This window comes from Mytilus edulis, chromosome 1, assembly GCF_963676685.1.
Source record: "Mytilus edulis chromosome 1, xbMytEdul2.2, whole genome shotgun sequence".
Lineage (NCBI taxonomy): Eukaryota > Metazoa > Mollusca > Bivalvia > Mytilida > Mytilidae > Mytilus > Mytilus edulis.
In genome coordinates, this window is record NC_092344.1 from 19540043 (window position 1) to 19562777 (window position 22735).

General features: G+C 31.1%; 2 protein-coding genes across 5 annotated transcripts; one reads left to right on the top strand and one right to left on the bottom strand.

Annotated features, from left to right (window-relative positions):
* Positions 1 to 308: 308 nt before the first annotated feature.
* LOC139527183 (ATP-dependent Clp protease proteolytic subunit-like) lies at positions 309 to 7073 on the bottom strand. Its single transcript, XM_071322496.1, has 6 exons — positions 6964 to 7073; positions 4707 to 4877; positions 4069 to 4165; positions 3179 to 3366; positions 2136 to 2241; positions 309 to 671 (listed from the first exon to the last, which is right to left on the bottom strand). The coding sequence occupies exons 1-6, from the start codon at positions 6985 to 6987 to the stop codon at positions 562 to 564; spliced, it is 696 nt and encodes a 231-aa protein (XP_071178597.1). The 5' UTR covers positions 6988 to 7073; the 3' UTR covers positions 309 to 561.
* On the top strand, positions 7035 to 19791 carry LOC139527073 (amyloid protein-binding protein 2-like). Of its 4 annotated transcripts, XM_071322353.1 has the most exons (11): positions 7060 to 7166; positions 10480 to 10521; positions 11945 to 12617; positions 13192 to 13881; positions 14135 to 14149; positions 15645 to 15769; positions 16272 to 16377; positions 16732 to 16936; positions 17732 to 17912; positions 18369 to 18541; positions 19309 to 19791. In XM_071322353.1, exons 3-11 carry the CDS (start codon positions 11970 to 11972, stop codon positions 19593 to 19595), a joined length of 2430 nt encoding a protein of 809 aa, XP_071178454.1. In that variant the 5' UTR covers positions 7060 to 7166; positions 10480 to 10521; positions 11945 to 11969; the 3' UTR covers positions 19596 to 19791. The 4 variants fall into 4 exon arrangements, with proteins under 4 accessions (XP_071178437.1, XP_071178446.1, XP_071178454.1 ...); XM_071322336.1 differs by lacking the exon at positions 10480 to 10521 and having other exon boundaries at positions 7035 to 7166; XM_071322361.1 differs by lacking the exons at positions 7060 to 7166; positions 10480 to 10521 and adding an exon at positions 7224 to 7329.
* Positions 19792 to 22735: the final 2944 nt, after the last annotated feature.

Sequence of the window (22735 nt, forward strand, 5' to 3'; positions counted from 1 at the left end):
TAATTTGTGTTAGGTGGGATGTACAGACGGACAGAAGCACAAGAGTTAAACTTAAAACTGCCTCCACCACTGCAGGGGCGAAAAAAAACTTCTGTGGTAAAAAAAATAACTATATAATAACTGTCTTCAAATGACATATCAGTAAACAAAAATAAATGAAGATATGGTTTTAATCAGAGTTTACCAACACATTGAAATGTAGATACTGAATGATTTAAGTTTCTCAGAATAAAAAGGACATACAACTACCCTTTGCAGCTGATTCACAATAAGGTATCTAATGACAAATTAAAATAACAAAATAAATAATGCTTGAAATAAAAATTTTAATTTAAGATATTTTAACAATTTGTATCAACAATAAATTCAAAATAAATATATCCTTCATCTTTTTTTCTTTTTTTTTTGTTTCCTGTGAAATGGGTTCATTTTCTGCACAGCAAACATTTTAAAATGTACTCTTTGTATGGATTTGTCCATTATATATTTATGCCATTGCATATACATCACAATAGATGACTTTCTTTATGTGTCTTTACATTTTAAATATTGTAAGTAATATCATGAATTTGATGATTTTTCTGCTGGAGGCTTTTCTATGACTTCATCTATTAATCCAAATTCTTTAGCTTCTATTGGGCTCATATACTTGTCTCTTTCTAATAAATTTTCTGCAAAGAAAAAATACACAAAACAATGACACACAAATTATACAATACCCGTTTAATAGTCAATATAGTATGATAATAATGTATTGGTTGTTTTCATAGATTTAATGACTCCATTTACTTGTCATACCTATTGGCTAGACAGTAAGGGAGAAATCTCAACAAGAGCCCTGCATGCACTTTTTTATGGAAGGCAAACAAACAAATTACTTGTACTTATGTAAACAAAGCATACATGTATGTTTATGCTTTATGTTTCTCAATGCACTTCTAAGAATATTGAATTGATTTCTACAGCTGTTTGGTAAAATTTCTTCCTATTTGAACCTTTTGTTTTTATCAAAATAATTGCAATTGAACAAGATTTTGAAAGAACTGCAAATAGTGGAGAGGAACACTATAAACAATCAAGCAGTGGCGGATGCAGGAATTTTCGAAAGGGGGGTGCTAGCCCAGGGCAAAGGGGGGTGCAGGGGGGGGTGCAAAACATATGTCCCGATTCAAATGCATTGATCGGCCAAAATAAAGGGGGGGTGCAGACCCCCGGAACCCCCCCTCTGGATCCGCCACTGATCAAGTCACTGTAATAAAATATTATGATATCAATTGAGAAATTAGGGCTTAATGTATGTATGATAAATCAAGAAGTAACATGAAAAATAAAAGGGGAATGTGTCCATAGTACACAGATGATGCGCCAGCAGCATATTAGATTATGAAGAGACATAACTCAACAACGATAAAAGTGACACAACCCAAATTTGAACTTAATCTGTGTTTTGTGGTAATAAGCATTGTGTATAAGTTTCATAACATTTGCTTGAGGCCATCTTCGCTAGCCAAGGGTTACGATCCACTCCCGCTCTCTTCACCCTTGGCGGATTGAGATAAAATTTCTGAGACACAAGGTAAGGATTTTTATTGGTTGCGGTAGAAACTCGCTGCATCCAATCAAAAAGCGCCTATACCATGATCACGCGTAGATGAAGAAAGTGTTTGTAAACAATTGCCACGTGTTTATTGTGCAACAAGTCTTTACATCAATAAACATACGACTATATTTAGTGATAACTTGAATGTTTTTTAATCAACTAATAGAAGTCCCTGTGTACGTTTCATGCACAAATGCATGAATGTTGACGCATATTTTCGTTTCCGGCTTTACCAAGTGTGTAAAATCTAGACGCTACTGTGTTTTTACCTCTAAATTGAAGAGTTCAAGTGCTACCATTGGTCAAGAATAATGTATTCGGAATGGGCGTGACTTTATTTATCGATAGATGGCGCTACATTGATATCACAAATGTTAGCTCAATCTGCCAAGGGTGAAGAGAGCAGGAGTGGATCGTAACCCTTGGCTAGCGAAGATGGCTTGAGGCAAACTTAAGTTAAAGAACAAAAATAAAAAAATCAGCAATTTTTCCAATTACCATGACTTTTGCTACCTGCCTATATAACAATTCCTACCTATTTCACTGAGTGGTCTCTTGGTATGTCTTACATACAGGTCATTAACCTGTCTCTTCATTTTCAGCATCTCTTCTGCTTTAATCTGAATATCAGTTACTGAACCCTGAAAAAACAAACAATAAAATATCATAATATGAAACATCACTCGCCTAGACAATTGCTGAATCTACCACCATCTTAATTGATAATCAATTATGTTCTTCTATATATTTTTGTAATGGGGCTGCTGACTCCTTCACATTTATATATTCATAATAATCCTCTAAAAGTCAATCACCACTGTTTATATTAATGTTTTAAATAATATGTTTGTGGGATCTTTAAGTTTAATTTCAATAATATTTTATTTCAAAAGTGCAAAAATTACAATCATACAATAGAAATACAGGGATTTAGAAACAAGAAGAACTTAAATAAATCTCTCTCCCTTAAAAAATTACAACATTAGGAACATAGTGTAAAGAAAACCACTATAATATAATTTTCATTTCATAACATGTTTATTCTGTGGTTTGCCCATTAATAGTCAGTTTGATCGAAAAATGTGATCAATTCATTTTTAATAGTCCATTTGCCAATTACCGATTTGATTCTGTTATTACACACTTTTTAAACAAATTACTTCCCTTTGTCAATCTTAGACTGGTTCCATACTGGACAAACTTGGCTTTTGGCAATGCAAAGCATGATGAATTCAAAGTGATGTATCGGCAGTTTAACTACAGGTAATTTTTCATGAAAAATAATTTCAGATATCAAAAGTATTTAGCTTAACAACAAATTAATGTAATTATAAGATTTGAAAACCTTAAAGATTACTCACATTACGCACAGGTAAATTTGCTGTTTCTGCTAGCTCTCCATTGTAAATAATAATTAATGTCCCTCACAAGGGAGACAACTAAAAAAGGGATCTTTAATTACAGGATCAATAGCGGGAATTGGCAAATAGCCTATTGTGGTCTCACTTGTAATTGAAAGGACCGGATTTAAAATTGACCTTGTACATTTATTAATTACTGATGTACAATTAGACCTACCCCTGCAGATCCGCTAGGCTGATGGATCATAATTCTAGAGTTAGGTAATGCACGCCTCATTCCCTCTGTACCAGCAGTAAGTAATAATGATGCTGCACTACAGGCCTGTCCTATGCACCATGTTGAAATAGGGGTATCAATGTATTGCATTGTGTCATATATAGCCAATCCTGCAGTCACCACACCACCTAGGGACATATTTAGAAATTATTATATGACAGTGTACATGTATTACAAATATTTTTCAAAATGCACAATACAACAAAGACTTTGAAAAATTGTTATCGATTATTTTATATAATAATATGATCATACCAAAATTATTCATATTAATCTCCTTGTAGAGAAAAACACACAAGCAATATTAGTTTATATAATAATACATGAAAGGGAAATTTAAATACATAAGATTATACATAAAATGTAATAAATAAGATGGGACCAAGGATTTAAGTTATCTGCAAGACAAATCATAGAATTCCTACAAAATCAAGAGGCTTAGGAGCCAGAATTGATCATCTAGAATTATTTTCTAGCAGTTTGATATTTATTTTAACCTTTTCTATAATCATTTTTTCTACCTATCATGATTTTCAATGTACATGTATTAGCTATTTAGACTAATGGTCTATTTGTAGAAGTGGTGTTCATGTCTGATTAGTGGGGGAAAAACACAACCTTTATATTAAATACCCTTTAGATCACAGGTTTCAGGAGAGCATTGTTTTAATTGCTTTACATCTGGATCTCAAGTTATGGCAATAACTCACATGACCCACATGGCCAAATAAGCTAAATAAAATGCTTAATACATTTATTTCTTGAATTCCTATATTGATGAAGAGATTACAAATTACATTACTGTCAAAATTCAAGCAAGTGAAACTAACCTGGACTATTTATATACAGATTTATAGGATCTCGCCAGCTTTCTGACTGAAGATAGAGCAACTGAGCTATCACAATACTGGACATCTGATCATCGATCTGTAAAAAATAAATATATATCATATGTATATGTTTTAATATTATTAAAGAAGCATTTTCATATAGCTACATGTAAGACCCATGTAAATGGTTTGTGTTTAGTGTTAAAAATACTAAAGTATTTTGAAACTTTATAAAAAAAAAACATTTCATTCTTAGCAAACAGAGAAATAAGTGGTAAAATTTACAGTCTTTATTATAGAAATATAGACCCATTCAACATGTTCAAAAGCTGACCCCTAACCCCACACACATACATTTCTAAAAAAAAAGTAAAATATACAACCTTCTTAAATATCTTATTTCGACTATTCTACAGGTGTTTTTTTTTAAGTTTTATTACAACAGAAATTAAAATATCTTCAAAAGAATTTTAATTTCTTTTCTGTGATTAATTTTCACAAATATTTAAAGGTTTTATATATCATGTAAATGCTAATATAATTAAATAAATGTCCTAGAGTAGAATTAAAGGGGTACTAAAGTAATTTTCCTGATGATGAAAAATTCTAATATCATATATAACATAGAATATACGTACCTGTCCATTTATACATATGATTCTCTCTAATAGTAAGCGTGAAAATATATCCATGACTCTTTCTCTATCAGTTGATTTCCCCCCTATCACTGAAGGTACCACTATTGTATATGGGCGACATGGTGATTTATGTAGCAGCCTTTTGATGCAGTGCCCATGCTTGAACAATCGCTGGAAAAAAAATGAACAACTTGAAATATTTAACACCAATTAAGCAATTGCAATACGATCATGACGATAAATATTTGATTTTAAAATATGTTACACAATTTCTCAGATATCTCTTTATATCAATGGGGTTGCCTTGCATAAAAAAAGAGACACAAATAATTTTTTATCTCTGTAACAAATATTTAAGAAAATGTATCATACTATGCATCATATTTAAAGAAAACATGTTTACATACATCTATCCTGATTAAAGATAAATAAACCATGAAAACATTTGGATTCAATCTCATCTCATCATGCACAATTACTTAATGCCTTAAGCTAAGCTTCATCCAATTTGGGTACAGATCAATTTATAGTTGCTTGGTGTCCAGTGGCAATTATTTCATGCATAATCAAGATGAAATTATCAAGATTATAACAAAAAGTGGGTGTTGTATAATGGTTGGATGCCTGGGATGAAAGATGGGAAATTTGAACTTCCAATGAAACAAAAGACGTGTTGGATATCATTGGAGATATATTCGCCGTACAACAAGGCATCTCGCTACATTGAAGACCTATTGATGACCTTCTGCTGTTGTTTTTTTCTATGGTCGGGTTGTTGTCTCTTTGACACATTCTCCATTTCCATTCTCAATTTTATCTATGAACCCCTGAAAGAATTGTTGCATTAGGATACTTTAAAGTGAAGAGAGATTTATACTTGATCTCTTTACATGAGGAATTAGCTTAAACGTCTCAAGTCGGATAGAACATGACTGCAAATGCATGCATCCCACTTTGGCAAGGTTTTATAATCACAGTTCTGGAAATCTCCAAATTCAGTAACCTTAATTAATTCAGTAACAGTTTCCGAAGATTCCGAATTCATTATCTGAACCATTAATGAATTCGGTAACTTCAGTGTTTATTTGGTTTTGGCATTTATAAATAAAAAATGGCATGCTGGGAACAATTTCAGACAGAACTACAAACATGTGTAGACAAATTTCTAGAATTCTGCCTGGTAAAATTATAATCTATCTACAGGCATGACAGGTTGATTAAAAACCAATGTCAAATGTTCCAAAATCCTTATCATTTTCTTATTTATTTATAAATGCCAAAACCTAAAAAAATCTTAAGTTACTGAATTAGTTTAATAAACCAGAGATGCAAACAGTTTTTTTTTTTCCTGTCAGACAATGGGGCCTACAGGGTACCAAGTTTTGCCAGACCCATATTTTCACTCAAATACAAATTTTATCGGCCATGACATATTTCCTGAACTTATCAACTATGCTTAATAGACCTCCTTCCTAGAGAGCGAATTTCTAAAACAAAAAACATGACGGAAATACGGAGAATTGTTCGGGGCGAGATGGACAAGGTACGAAAGACTATTACTGGGCGGAAATACTGGTTCCCAGAGTTCGCAAATGCGGGGGAACAGGACATTTACTTTTATTAAAGATGATCGCAATTTTATAAACAAAATACTCTGCCGGGGCCGACGGGGATTTCAGTTTTGGCGGACCCAAGCGGACTTAAATATTGCCGGCCATCAGTTCCTGCACAGCTACGAGTTTTGCCGGACCTGCATAAATTCTGCCCCTTAGGTCCGACGATTAGTTGCATCTCTGTAGTTAACGGTTCAGTTAATGAGATTGGTAACCAAATTCAGAGATTTCCAGAACTGATCAGAGGAAGACCAATGCAAGGTTACAAGATTTCTACACATCAGTTACCTTTGCCCTTGGGGTTTTGTGATTTTAATTTTAGTCAATTGTGACGAAGGAAAGATACATTGGTATAGGAGATATGCTGTCATTACAGAGTCAATTTTGTTACCCAGCAAGTTGCAGTCTCTGGACTTTGGGATAATTCTGGGGTGAATGTTCTAAAAGGGCATGCCTTCAGCTTCTAAAAGAGGACACAGCTGATATCCACTAAATAATGAGTAAATTATTCACTATTCAGGTCGTATAGAGTAAGATCAGACTAAGATTGGACAGGTTTAAAGTCAATTTCATCTGCCATAAAGATATTTGCAAATAATTGAACAATAATCCCTCCACCCTTTGACCTAAAAAAGTAATTAAACCTCGCAGTGTCGTAAGAGCATCATTTTGAGCGTTGCCGTTGCACAACTACGTTCTTCAACCGGAAATGCTCGCTTGTAATTCTACTTCTTGCGAAAGGCGAGTAAGACACAAACACCTGCAACTCTCCTCATTTCGTCAATACTACATGAAATTTACTATGAAATGACAACATGATCAGAAGAAACACATTTATTTTAGAACAGTAAGTAATTGAACAATTTCATTAAATATGTAAATGGTAAAAATCAATCTATGGAGGGTAAACAAGATCGTCAGATGCACGTTGCTAGGGAAGCATTTTTGAACATGGATTGTAGAAAAGCTAAGTAAAGCCAATAGACAACTTGTCTGTTAATTCGTGGAAGGTAGGTTTATTTCAATTTCTCATTTAAGTCTTCCAAATTAATTACAGACCAGTAGTTTAATGATATTTCTTAGGAAAGGAAAGGAGACCTACATTTTGTACCTTATGGTACTGGGTGGAAGATATATACACATAAAAGCGAATCCGGGTCGGTTTGCACCAAAACATGTTCGCGCCCATTCCCATTTGCACCCTTTGAATAGAAGGACGTTTTGTGTTAAATAATTTTGTAATCGAGTTTTAAATTAGGCAGTGTCTACGTGTACCCATATGGGGGTATGAATAGTCAGATTGCCATTCGTTGGATATGCGTAACCACATCCGGTTTTATAATAAATGCCATCAGATCGCGACATTCAGAACTACTCGGCCTTTCTGGTTGCACGTGTAAAACAAGTGAAGAGTATGAAAAATTATATTTTCAAATTGTATTTAGATTAGATTAGATAATAATACATAATAAACATTACAAATTAAATGCACACTGATGGCAAATGAAACTGCACAGTCCCTGTAAAAGAAAAACATGATAAAAATTAATACTTTTATAAAATGTAAATGCCAATATAAAGAATTAAATTTTACTGAATTTGAAAAATACCCATATGAGATTTAAAAATAATCTTTTAGTTAAATGTAAAACAGAAACTGAAATTTTAAAATATCTTAAACTACTAAAATTAAAGCTTGAATGTCTTTATAAAAATTAAAGAAGCAAGTAATAATGTCAAATTAAACCAATTTTTGCCCATCTTTAGTCACGCCAAGTTTAAAGTGGAAAGGACATTCCATTTGAAAAGTACTAAAAGTAGACATATCCATTATATCATTAACGGTTTACAATAGAAAAACTTGAAGTATTCGACATAAAAAAATAAACTTGACTAATGAATGAAATGCGGCAAATTCGATTTAAAACTAAAAATTTAAAACAAATCTTTTTTCCTGTCGAGTTTATTTGGAATATTTTGCCACTGTGAATACAGGAAAAATTTAATCAGTTTAACTTTAATTCCTCTCTAATTTTGGTGTAGTTTTAAACAATTTATTCACTAATTGCAACAAATTCTGTATATCTATTTCATTCCCGATCCGATGCCATTTTATTACAAAACCAGATCTGGGTACGCATAGCCTACGAACAGCAATTTTACTATTCGTACGTGCAGACACTGCCTTTAAATTAATCTTAGTCATGTTTTGGTTAGTGAACTTTATTATTGCTATAATTATGTTTTCATTGTTTCAAAATTCTGACATTTTGTTTTTTGTTAAATAAATCTGAGTCATTAAAAAAAACTCAACATTGGTACATTTATGAAGATCTTCTCAAATCTTTGGTATGATGCAATCTAGGCACTTGTTCAAGATTTTTGGCTTCACTAGGACATTCTCATTTTTAAAAACCAATAATGGAATAATATTTTGAAAACAAATCAATGACATAATTTAGTTTCATGATAATGAATAGGATCCCATGAAAAAGGCATTTTTCACCTTTAATATTTTGTATTGTATAATGTAAATCCAAAATTAGAGAAACTGGTGTCAAATACATATATCATTCATCAGATGATTACGGCATGCCTTTTTATTATAATTACCATTGAATTAAGGAAATAAAGGTTTCATGTTGTTATAGACCCAAATAAATCCTGCACACAAGTTGATACAGTCTCTTAAAATACTTACACAGGAATACTTACATGTACAAGGGATAAAAGTGATCTATAAGTATAATTGACTGGCATTAAATTTACATCAAGAATAACAGAAATGATGGACGATGTCTTTGACGGTACACTTAAGAACATTACATGTATAAGATAATTATAAAACATTTCAAAATAGTCATAGTACATGTTATAAACATTATTGTTGCTACATGGAGACAACTTTTATTAAAATGATTTCTTGCTTCCCAACTTTAGGCCCAAGACCACAATTAATGACCCCGCTTTTCGTTGTCCACGAATATAGTTCCTTTTAATTAGAGTGTATTTTTCCTTAATTTTTTTTCTTTCCTTTCCTCACTCATTCCTTAAATCTTTTTGGGTGGAAATGAAAGAAGAGAGGTCAAATAAATTTTTGGAGGTTGTATTTTAACTGATTTTGATATGGAATGAGTGATTAGGTCAAGTGCAAAAAGGTGATATTTACAGTTTTCGGAACATCTCTTGACTTGTCAATAGGGGTATGGATGTGTATTGGCTAAATTTGTAAAAGTGATTGCTTCAATCTTTCTGAATTTTGGATATATATTTGGACTAGGACAATACATTACACACACAAAAAATTGGACAAAAGTGCATGGTGCAATTTTTTTAATGATGCAAAAGGTTATAAAGAACTGATAGAGGAATTAATTGTGGTCTGTGGCCTTTAGATAGAAACATATATATAGCAAGGGGGATAACTCAAAGTTGTACATTCATACTATTAAAATTATGTATACATGTATAAATGAACCTATAGCTACTTGAGGAAAAGATATAATGTAATACCTTTTTTTCATTTTAAATTTTGAAAAAGATCATTTTAATGATAAAAGTGATTTAGCATTTAAAGCACCTTTTGTAACTTAACAAGGTGGTAAACACATTTTTATCTCTGTAACTTCCACTAAGATGTAACAATAAAAATAAAGAACAATTTGAAATTTGTTTGTCATCTGAGTATTTCAAAATCTTTGTAATATATTTGTAAGATAATAAATAATATTAACACAAACTTACCTCATAATGTTCCATCCTATTTATTTTTCATAACGACAATTGTCGATAGTTTCAGAATCAACTGTAACTTTTTAAATTGCCATGGAACTGTTCAGGAAAGGCCTTGGAGCCAGTCTTCCTGCACCAAAGTTCTTATGATTTTCTAGTTGTATGAAGGAGCAGAATTAATGTTATGCTATAAATAATCATGAAAATGATTATTATACATGTACAATTTTACAAACACAAAAATGTACATGTATGACAGCATCAAATTACTTTCCAGTATGTTATTTTGTTAAATAAGTTTGATTTTAAGAATAAGCTAGATTATTTTTGAAAATTCACTGGAGCTGTTTTTTATTGTTAGAATACAATGTAGTTGTCAATGTTATATATACTATGTTAACTTATTCAGGTAACAAACTTTTTTCCAGGTTAGCTTTTTAACAGTACTAATCATATCACATAGAAAGGAGGTAAATTTTGTTTGCTGTGCATTTTTTTAGTTCAGAGTTAAAATTCATAAAGCATCTCAATGCAATATAGAATATCCCTCAAATTCTAAAATAGTTATCTCAAATTGGTAGTTAGAAATTTAGTTCAGGGAGTTCCGTATTGAGATCTTTTGTGAAACCACACCAGCTGATTTTCTTAATTTATTTTTGATGAATTATAATAACTTTTATTCTTTTCTTATTTATTTCCCTTATCATTTCTAAAATTTGTTATCCATATTTTCACCTGTCGATCATGAACTGCATTTTTTGGGTGTGATTTTGACACAAATCTCCCTGGTTTAAATCAAATGCATTGCGTTTTAATAATTATCACAGGGATGAACATTTTCTTTTGACTGAGTTTACCCTATCTGAATCTCATTTTAGGGGTTTTAATCAATTTTAAATTCAATTACTTTACTTTGTCAATTGGTCAAATTCACAGTTACTTTGATAAAAGGTTGACTTACTATAGTTAAAATTCAGAATCATTGCAAGGTTCTTCTGATTTTTTCACTACACTTTGAATTTATATATATCGTATTTGAAGATATGCAAATCATAAAAAAACAAATAGAAAACATAAAAAATGTATAGGAGTTGTAACAAGCTTGTTATGACCAATAAAAATATTAATGCTGAATAAAGTTGGCTTTATTGAAATGTCTCCTGTCAGACTAAACATTGTCAGATAAATTCTTTTGTTTGGAAGTGAATATAATATGGTTCCTTCCTAAATTCAAACTGATCAATTAACTTTGGCTTGCAAAGATATGTGCCACTTTTTTCTCACTAATGGTGATGTAAGCATATATTTTAAAATGAACACATGGTCCAAGTTTGCACTGAATTTAATTGTAGCTTCAGTTTAATTACTTTTATTGTACACATACATTGTGTTTCTAACTTTTAGACCAAAGAAAAGTGAAACCATATTAACACCTGATAAGATATCCTTTTTATAATTTTTGTGGATTTTTTTTTCAACTTTTTTCTCATAAATATACAGTATGTATATATATATAGGAATGGCATATTTGAAAGTAAGACAGGCACAAGTCACATTTTCATATAATATGAATACATAATTTTTTGTGAATACAAATACATATTAAGGCATTATTGCAATATAATTACTTCCTTGAAAATAATACAAATGTGACGTAACATTGAACAGAAAAAAACATCTGTGAAAATGGGATATTTAAAACTACTTGAAATATTGTTACTAAATGGTTTCTTTATATGCACATTATGACAAAAATATAAAAATAAGGTCACTTTGAAAATGTGGAAAATGGTTGTTATGAACAGCATTGTTTCAGTAAATTATTATACTTGCCTCCAGAAATAATTTGTTTCCAATTTTGCTGAATAAATTATACAATTCATTATATTTTAGGCCTAAAGTAGAGGAACCAGTAGTCATGTCAGGAAAAGATAGGCAGAACATTATGAGGCTTAGGATCAACAGGATCGCCATAGTCCAGGAGCTGAGGGTCGAGTACATTCTTAACTACCTCAAAGATTGTGGTGTCATTAATGAAGATGACCAAAGAAAAATTGACATGGGCACAACACCCTCAGATAAAGCTCGAAGACTAGTTGATTTACTTCCATCAAAAACTCACATTCAAGATTGGTATCAGAGCTTCAGAGAAGCATTACTGAACCCTGAAGGGGGTCCAGAGGTAAAGAAAAGATGTAAAGCTATGGTTGAATTCCTTGATAACACAGTCATACATAGACCAACATCCCAGAACTCACGTTTCAGTGGATCAGACGCCTCTTCTATGAAACTACCACATTACGAACCATTACCAATGATTCATGACAAGGAACCAAGAAAGAGCATTCCACAAAATGTCTTGAATTTAGAAAGTGAGAGACACAAAGGGACTGTCATGGCTGCCAAAGAAGACTATAAAGCAGAGAAAGGAGTACGAGATGTAGTACCAGAGAGAGAGGATAAAATGATTCCATGGAGTAGTGATCAGATGGACTCCATGACTCTAGTGAAAGGATTCTTCCAACAATGGGTCACCACACCAGATAACTTTAGATCCTTAATACAGGTAAGATGTTATTACATTTGTAACAGTACAGTTACATGCATGATACATTACAAGTGGGAATCTCTCATTAAAACTAAGATTTTGTTTCTCCTTTCTTGAAAGGCAGTAATTAAGGTGATAGTTTATTCTTATCCAGCTTTGATGGATCACAATTTGAAATAAAAAATCTTAATTTTGATAGAGATACAGAAAGGTCTTTCGTTGACCATAAATATATCGGAAATCTTTGTACATACATTTTTGTAGATATATAAAGATGTGGTATGAGTGCCAATGAGAAAAGTCTCCATCCAAGTCACACTTTGCAAAAGAAGACCATTAAAGGTCTTCAATACAGAGCTTTGACTCTTACTGAACAGCAAGATATTAAAGGCCCAAAAAATGAACAGGAAACAAAAGGTCTAATCTATATAAAAAGTGAGAAACGAGGAACACTTTTAAGAACCGCATCAAAACAACAACTATTAAACATAAGGTTCCTGACTTAGGACAGGTGCAAAAAAATGCAGCGGGTTTAAACATATCTTTAGCAATAGCTATGTATACAATTAACAAAATAATAAATATTTTACAGGTACCAGAAGATCATTTCAAAAGGCTGCAGGAGTCATCTGCTTTAGAAGATAAAGAACAGCTTGCCGCAGAAACCAAAACCTTAGAAAAAATGAGAAAATTAGAACTTGTTACAGTAATGGCTAGGAGAAAACTTCTTCCTGAAGGTTTTGAACTGTGTATGTGTGATGTTGTTCATGAAGTTCTCTTTGATAAGGACAATTACCATTATTACTTTAAATATTTAAAAAATTTAGAACTTTCTGATGTGAATTTAATGGTAGATGTTGTTAGTTCCTTTGCTTCTATTATGAATAACATGGAGCCAACCAAGGGAGGAGTAAACATGGAACAAGCTGTGAAGTTAGGATTTAATCTGATAGATTTTGTAGCTGAGTATGGTTATTTTACTCAGGCTGAGGTCATTATGACAGTACTGTTGATGGTTCTTAACAAATCACAAAACATGGACACATGGATGGCAAAATATAAAGGTTTAGTTAAACTGATGCATTTCCGCAATATGAACTATGATTTTCAGGGAGTTCAGATGGCCTACAATTTATCCAATGAATTAATGTGGAAAATTGATATGATGTCATTTGGTCAGGATCTAGTTGATAAAGGAGAATACTTTATTGAGTTGAGCACTTTAATGTTGGAATATGGCTCAGCAAACGCTTCATTTGGTTACATACAAAAGGCAATGAAGGTATATATAATTTAATATGTAAGAAAATATTTTACAAAGTAAGGAAATAGTATAATGACAGTTTATCTCATAGGTTAAAATCTTATCAAGTTTGTGTAAAGATAGAAAATGTTACTGTAAAAAAGATTTTTTTTTTAAAACAGGAAAGGGGAGATAACTCAAATAATTACTGTGATAGAAATCAGAAAATTTCTTGGGAATCATTCTATAAAATAGTTCACTTTCACTTCTGTTTTATTTTATAATCACTTAGGAATTCAGTGAAGAGGTAACATAGATGGATATCCAGCAGTTTTGTTATTTTTATTTTTACTTTTGCATGATATTATATATAGTTGAATATGGTTCTGCCTACAACTTTTGTTTTGGATACAACACATTTAAATTAAAAAAAACACAATATATATATGATTTCAAAAATAATTATTTTAAGTTAAAAAGTTGGCACATTTTATAACTTGTTAATTGCCATATTGATTTTTTTGGTCCAATTTTTACCTGCTTTTCTTTGAGTTTACATTGTATTCATTATTGCATTGCATGTGCTAGTTTAGACACCAGCTCCCATTTGACCAGGTGTATTAAGTATATTTATATATATAAGAGGTATATAATATCTATAATAGATGATATATGTATTTATCATATATTTAGTACAAAATACAGCTATTTTGTATATGTAATAAAGGTTCGTTTTTCCAGTCTGTATCCCTACCCTGTATCGCATACCCCGTATCGCATAGCTAAACCCGTATCGCATACCCCGTATCGCATGGTAAAACCCGTATCGCATACCTTTTTTTTTTTTTTACATGAAGTCAGTTTTTTTGTTGTTTTTTTTGGCTTAAGAAAAAATTTCCTCAAAATATTTTTTTTAATGACGTCATTGTTTTGTATGTAACGTCACGAACGTCAAGTTTTCATATTGTATGTGACGTCACGAACATCAAGTTTTCACAACATATTTTTGGGCACACTAAGTGCAACCATAAAAAATACAAAACACTCAAATAAATACAATAATAAACAAAATATTTTTAAAACAACAGATTGTTAGGTAACCCAGGTGCTTCGTATAATTAACTGAGCAGTTATTTTAAGGCTTTGAAACAAGACAAAAGCAGGACTGATGGTAACCCAGTGCTATGGATCAGAAAACAGTTCATAAAATATAATACTCTTCTGTTGAAATATATGATAAAGCGTATAATACATGGCAAAATCCGTATCACATGCCGTATCACCCTCGACCAATATCATCCCTCGGGCCTAAAGGCCCTTGGGCTGATATTGATGTCTCGGGATGATACGACATATGATACGGATTTTGCCATGTATTATTCTCTATGCAATACATATATTTTTGTCCCATTTTCTTTAATAATATATATAACTGTGCATGATTGCTCCGTCATTGAGGGAACATCACTTAATATAAAAACCTATGCACTAGATTCTGTAAGACTATTTGACCAGATGCATAATCAATACGTTAGACAAGAATATACAAAAAACGTCATCAATGGCTCCATGTATTTTCGCATGATACTGAATAGAAGAAACAGAACTTTACATTGGATCATTTGATTAAATAAGAAAATTGAAAATTTGAAAAATGTTTAATAAAGTAGATTCCATTCACAAAAGCTGTAACCCAAAAGTGAAAGAAATACATTTTGTGCCTCACAATTAATATATTTGAATATAGACTAACAAAAAAAAAGTATATTTAACAATAAGATTCTATTACATTCATTATCTAGGAAGTGAAAACTGAGGATCCAGCCAACATTGTCCATGCATTGTGTCAAGCTGTTATGGTTTACTCTGCCAAATGGAGCATTAAACGTGCAGAAACTCTAGCTGTGGAAGCAGTGCAACAGGCAAAGTAAGTCAATATCTAAGTTTTGCTGAAATATTTAAGTAAATGAATGTAAATACTTTCTGTTTAAGAAATAATTTAAGTCACTTGAATTATAGTTTCAAGTGAAATTAAAGTTTAAACGCTAAAAAAGTATATTACACTTTAATGGAAATATTTTAAACTGTTGAAATATGTTAAGTACTTTATATAGATCTAAAAAAAATGTATTTATGGCAGTCCATGATTTAGTGGACATTTTACATTGGTAGCACACTTAATTTTAGAGAAACTGTTAAAAAATTAAGTAACATATGGTACAAAATGTATAACCAACAAAAATTTGGCAGAAAATGTTTTGTGGTGTAAAATTTCTTGTTTGTCTAATTTTATATATTATGAACTTACCCTGAAGTAAAATCAAAACATCATTATTAAAATTATAGTTTTTGCATTATATATTAAAGACATGTCTATCATATCTTAAAATTTGTTTATTTGATTTTTAATTTCTAGTATATCTTTACAGGGAACACTTTGGCTGTAGACATCCACTGTACATCAAAGCCTTACTTCACTTTTGTCATTTCTCAAGTGAATTTAAACAAGACCAACCAGGTGTAGATGTGGCTAAGGTAAGTGAAATAATGTTAATTGCAGAAATATTTATACCCTAAAACTTGCACTATGGCAAAAATGTTGTAATGGCAATAGTTCTTTAAATGAAAATCCTTACATTTTTACATAAACAAACATTTGTTGTCAATAATTAAAATATTAGTTATGAAGAGGCTTTTTGAATATATTTTACATTACTTTGGAAAAATTTCAAACAAATAAAGTATAACAAAGAAAATATTGAACAGAGAAATGTATCTGTAAGACTGTGCATGTACTAAATGTGTTCCTTACCATTCTTACCAACAAGTATGTACATAAGTCTGAGAGAAAGCAGATTGTAAAATGATTCAAATTTATTTGTTTTGTAGCATACATTGGACACAGCAAAGATAGTCTATGGTTGTGAGACAATCCAGCTTGCTCTAGCCCACAGATCACTAGCTAAAGCATTACTTGTAGTACAGAAGTTTGACAACATGGATTACCATTACCATGCTACAGAAGCTCTGAGGATGGCGAGAGGTCTACTGCCAGACAAACATCCAATGTTACACCTCTTTTTACACACATCAGGTAAATAATGCAAATTATCAATGTAAAAGATTTAGCTATGTGAATCTCTGAGTGAATTCTACCGGTATATGACTATGTCTGGTGTTTCGCCAAAACTTAATATATAGAATAACCCAACATAAATTGTTATTAAAATGGAATTAAAGATGACATAAAAATAAATAAAACTCTACCAAAACACATTATCAAAGTAACAAACCAATTAATTGGGCAGTGACTGCTTATTCAAATCAATATACTGTCATTTCAATTTGACTGTTTTGATATCACAGTTACATTATAACATGAAATATCTGTTGTAAAGAAAATTTGGTTGTAGTAGAGTTTATAGTGATTGTTTCATCCCACAAATAGGTCAGCATGGTGAAATTTGTAGAAAATGGTAGAAGAAAGACTAGAAATGTCATCATGCAATGTACTTACTTAAACAGATCTACTGCTTCTGTCGTCCTGAATATGCATGAAATATTTGCCAATGGATCTGGGGGTTAAGCTGAAATTAATCAATCAAACTGCTACCTGTTAATGAAAAGATATTTTCAAGATGCTTCTGGAAATAGGACCTTGTGAATGGTTTTACACTAGTCATTTTGGGGCCCTTGATATCTTGCTGATCTGTGTGAGCATAGGCTCTGTGTTGAAAACCGTACTTTGATCATGATGGTTTACTTTTATAAATTGTGACTTGGATGGAGAGTTATCTCATTGGCACTCATACCACATCTTCTTATAAATTTATATTATGATATATGTTGTTTCAAAAGAGTTTAAAACATTATTGTATTATATTTATAGCTTCAGCATTACAATGGAAAGCTCTTCATTCTTCTAAAGACCTACAGAATTCAACATTACGACTAGCAGAAACACAGGCCATTGATGCTTTAGAAATTGTGGCTATCCATTACTCAGAAATTAGTTTATGTACAGCTAGAATGTGTGTGCTGCTGGGTCAAATTAAATCAAAAATGGACATGTATGTACATTTTTATCTTTCCTTAAATTTAAATTGACACATGTTTTGTTAATGACATGCACCATGAGATTGATTTTGTTTCAATTAAATATCAACTTGAATAAAATTGCTACTTGAAAAAGTCTTTTGGCCTATCAATATTGTTAAAGGCATATCCTCTTGGAAAACTATTGTACATTTTGCCAAAAGATGAAAATAGTGGAATTTTTAAAGAAACAGTCCAATCTAATCAAGTTTACATATTTATCATGAAGAGATTTATGCTTAAACTTTGTTATAATTAATATTTCTTTCTATAAAGTTTATAATCCATTTCATGTTCTAAAGTGCAAATAGTTTCCCCTATTTTTCTTTATAATTGGGAATGTTTGTATTCTATGAGATAATTTTGATACAAAAGATATAAGACATAAGGAACATCAATGCAACTAAATGTTGTTGTTTTTTTACCAACAGGGTAGAAGAGGCTGATGAACTATTACATAGAGCTATCATCTACATGAAGCTTTGTCAACCAGAGAACAGCAATTATCTCCTCTTGGCAATGGCTACACTAGCAACATTACACAAAATCTTCAATAAACCAAAGGAAGCTGTTAATTTGTTCAGTCATGTTGTTACACATGTTGGTAAGTAATGTACCCAGCAGTATTTTAAGCATGTTATAACATGCATCCCTGTTAGTTTGTTTTTATGTAAAAGTCTAGATTTAGTTGAGGTTTATCAAACATATAGTTTGAAATACTCAATTACTTTAAAAAAAAAAAATAACGTGAGACCAAATTTGGAGTTTAAGTGTACTAGATACAAATGAACAATCTTTTCACATATAAAGTGATTATAAAACAAAATATACACAGAACAATAACTTTTCCAAATGCAGGAGTTCATTTTGCTCCTCAATATTTGTTTCAATTTCATCTTCACTAATTACACTTGTGCTTATCTTGTGTAGTCAGTGGTAACTTACGTTCATAGCACTGGGTGTTTTTTTTAAGAGTTTGTCTGGACTAGGATCAAAAGTATTTACTTTCTTTACTGTCACAACTCTATCATGTAGTCTATTCCAAACTTCTGCCACTCAGTTTGTGAAGTAATTTTTCTTAATATCAAGTCTGGTTCAATTTTTTACCAATTTCATTGAGTTTCCTATTGTTGGGATCTTTGTGTGATGCATAAATAAGTTTTCTGCTACTCTTTCAGTTTGGTATTATACTTCTGTTGTTTCCTTGTAGGTCTCTATCATGTCACCTCTAAACCTTTGAAATTTTAATGTAACAATTTTCAGAGCTTTCTATTTATAAAGGTATTAAATTCATTGTGATTAGGCCAAAAAATAAAGATAGTTCTATTTACTGATGCATAAATTGATGAATGATTAACTTTGCCATTTTAGATTCATCTGGTGTATACCTGAAGTGGGTCCATGTTTGTTATGATCACCTGATCAACACACTACAGTCCCTGAATCAGAATAAAGAGGCTGATGAGTTCCAGATTCAGCTGTCACAATGGCTACGAGACAATCCTGTTTACGACAAACAGATCACAATGGAAGATCTGACCGCCAAACCAGAACCTTTCTCAAAATTCTTAGATAACTTCAATGTTTGGGAAAAACGTACCAAAAAAGTTTTGGACTTTGCTAAGAGAGTGGTGGCAGCTGGAGAAGACAAGTCATAGTTTGATTTGTATTTTCAGCTTTAATGGTTATGTTGACTGTGTATAACTTCTGTGTTCCTCTATGTGATGATCTGTGAAAATGATATTTTATTGTATATTTTGACATCCTGTCCATCATTTGTGTCAAACTTCTTGAAAAATATGATATTTTTGGTTTATATTTGTATGATACTATATGTATTTATAATAACAAAAATATTTCTACTATAATTTAAATTGATTGTGAACCAAATTATTCTGAATTGAACATTTAATGTTTTCTACCTATAAACAAATTTTAAACAATCATAATTTCTACTGATATTTCTATAAGAAAAATTAGCATAATATTTTTAATTCATTATTTTTTTTATATGCATGCAATTTTACAAGACTTTATCATTGATAATTTTCTTTTTCACTCAAATTATAGTTCCATCTATCGAGGTAACTTTAGTATGAGATGATGATACAATATATATGTGAAAACTATGGGGGAAAAAAATCGATTTTTATGCCCCACCTACGATAGTAGAGGGGCATTATGTTTTCTGGTCTGTGCCTCCGTTCGTCCGTCCGCTTCAGGTTAAAGTTTTTGGTCAAGGTAGTTTTTGAAGAAGTTGAAGTCAAGTCCAATCAACTTGAAACTTAGTACACTTGTTCCCCATGATATGATCTTTCTAATTTTAATGCCAAATTATAGTTTTGACCCTAATTTCATGGTCCACTGAACATAGAAAATGATAGTGCGAAGTTCAGGTTAAAGTTTTTGGTCAAGGTAGTTTTTGATGAAGTTAAAGTTACATCAACTTGAAACTTAGTACACATGTTCCCTATGATATGATCTTTCTAATTTTAATTCCAAATTAAAGTTTTGACCCCAATTTCACGGTCCACTGAACATAGAAAATGATAGTGGGAGTGGGGCATTCGTGTACTATGGACACATTCTTGTTTTTCTTCAAAGTTTATTTGAATTACAAACATGATTAAAAAAAAAAATTAACTCCCATTTATTTAAAAATACTATGAGCATGATTTATACTGGGAGTGTAGTCTCTGAAATTGATAAAGTCATGGTTTTTTTCTTTTTTTTTTCTTTATTACTTCATTTCCATTACTTGGTCATAATAAAATTTAACAAACATTGATGACTGAAATATTTTGTAGATATTCTATTGGTATAAGATGCCAGTACTGACTTTAAGAAGTAGTATTAGTGGAAAGCATTCTGTGATATACATATATGATCATATATAATCAATACTTATTTTTATTCTATGATATTTATAAAGAATTATTGTCAGTTTGTTGGTATTGTTAAGGTTTTTGTTTTTATTTTTACTTACTGATATTTTGATTTTCAGCAAAGTTGTAAATATGATTTAATTACTGTTTATATATTGATGCACAGTATTGATAATAACCAGTTACATTGTTCAAATTTGTCTTCATATTGGTATTGTTATAGTTGATTAAGTCTTATAATACCAGTAATAGGTTGGTCAAAAATGGACATTCACTGTAATAAGCTTTATACTGCCAAATATTAAGGATATCAATATAAAGGTCAGATTATGCATCACTGTATTATATTTTTGCACATATGAAATATATATGTACTTTAAATGTATTTTGTTAATTTCACATTCAGGACTTATAATGAATGCTTTACTGTGGTATTCTTTCCCTGTACCAGTGATCGTGTTAACGGAAAACAGCCTTTCAAGTTATGTTGGTTTTTAACAGTAAAAGTATAGGTAAATTGGAAAATCATGCACAGTGGAATATTCTTGTACAAATGTACCTACATTTAGCTAAAATTGTATTACTTTAAACACACTATCATTGAAAATGTAACTGTGTTTCTTTTAATTTACTAAAATAAAGGTAAAGAAATACATTGATTTGATGCTTTTTGAGTAAGTTAATGGAATGAAAATAATTTTTAAAGAATTAAATGAGATATTGGTTGGAAGTGCAGTATAAATCTCATACGATGAACGAATAGTATAATAGCTAATATAAGCCAAAGGAATCCTTCTTTTCATGATGTTCTCCATCTTCACATGGACTTAATGGTCCTCAAAAATAAACCACAAGAGCTTACAACTTGTGACAAGGTCAAATGGTTATAGGGTCATCAAAAGGAATAATCTGATACATTATACTTTAATTATTACAGTTAACATAGGATAAGGTGTTCATTCCAGTTCCTGTTAATTTACTCCAGTGCAATAATTTTAATTCATGGAAATCATTGAAAATTTAAAAATATATCTCCCTCTTGCAAAACTCTTCATTCCTCTATCTGGATTTAATTATATAATCCTAGGTCTTTTTTGGTTGATCAGCTCTTTAACATTTGTATAAGTCTTGTTTTTCTGTCATTTTGGCCTCCCACACAACACTGTAGAGACATTTTTGAAATGCACATCAGGTGTAGTAAAATGGGTATCATTAATTCATACTTGACAAACATTAATGTGATACATTTTACTCTCCACTTTGAATCCAAATATGAAATTTTCCTGTTACAATGCCAATAAGCTATGGTCCTATGAATGAACAAAAAACATGACCATATAGCTAGTAGGGACAGATCATTATATGCATTGTCAAATGATAATAACATACCAAAAGGACTCTCTCAAAGACATTTTTATGAGATTTGATGGTCAACGTATACACAATACAAGTATGTCTTTATTAACAATTTAAAAGATACACAGACCATCTATAATAATTGCATGTGACTGTCATAAGATAGCTAATGTAGCTTTCTAAAAATGTTCAAAATCATAACTGATGATTCATTCCTAATATATAATGTGTTGTTAGCTTCTAATTAATAACTTGACATATAGTAATGATGTTACAATTGATATGCTTACCACTTCATACAAAAAAAAATGGATTTTGTCAACTTTTCAAAAACACTTGATATGTATAGAAAAATTAATATATCATGGACAGCAGGTAATCATAAGGACAAACTTAGATTCCAAGGACCTAGTTTTCATGCTGATTGAACATGGCTTAGTTTTATATCTAAAACCTATTATATTTGAACCTATAAGAAAGATCATTGTATATAAACCTGTGCAATGGTGCATTTAAAAAAATATGTAATGGGTAGTATTTAGATATTAGCAATAGCA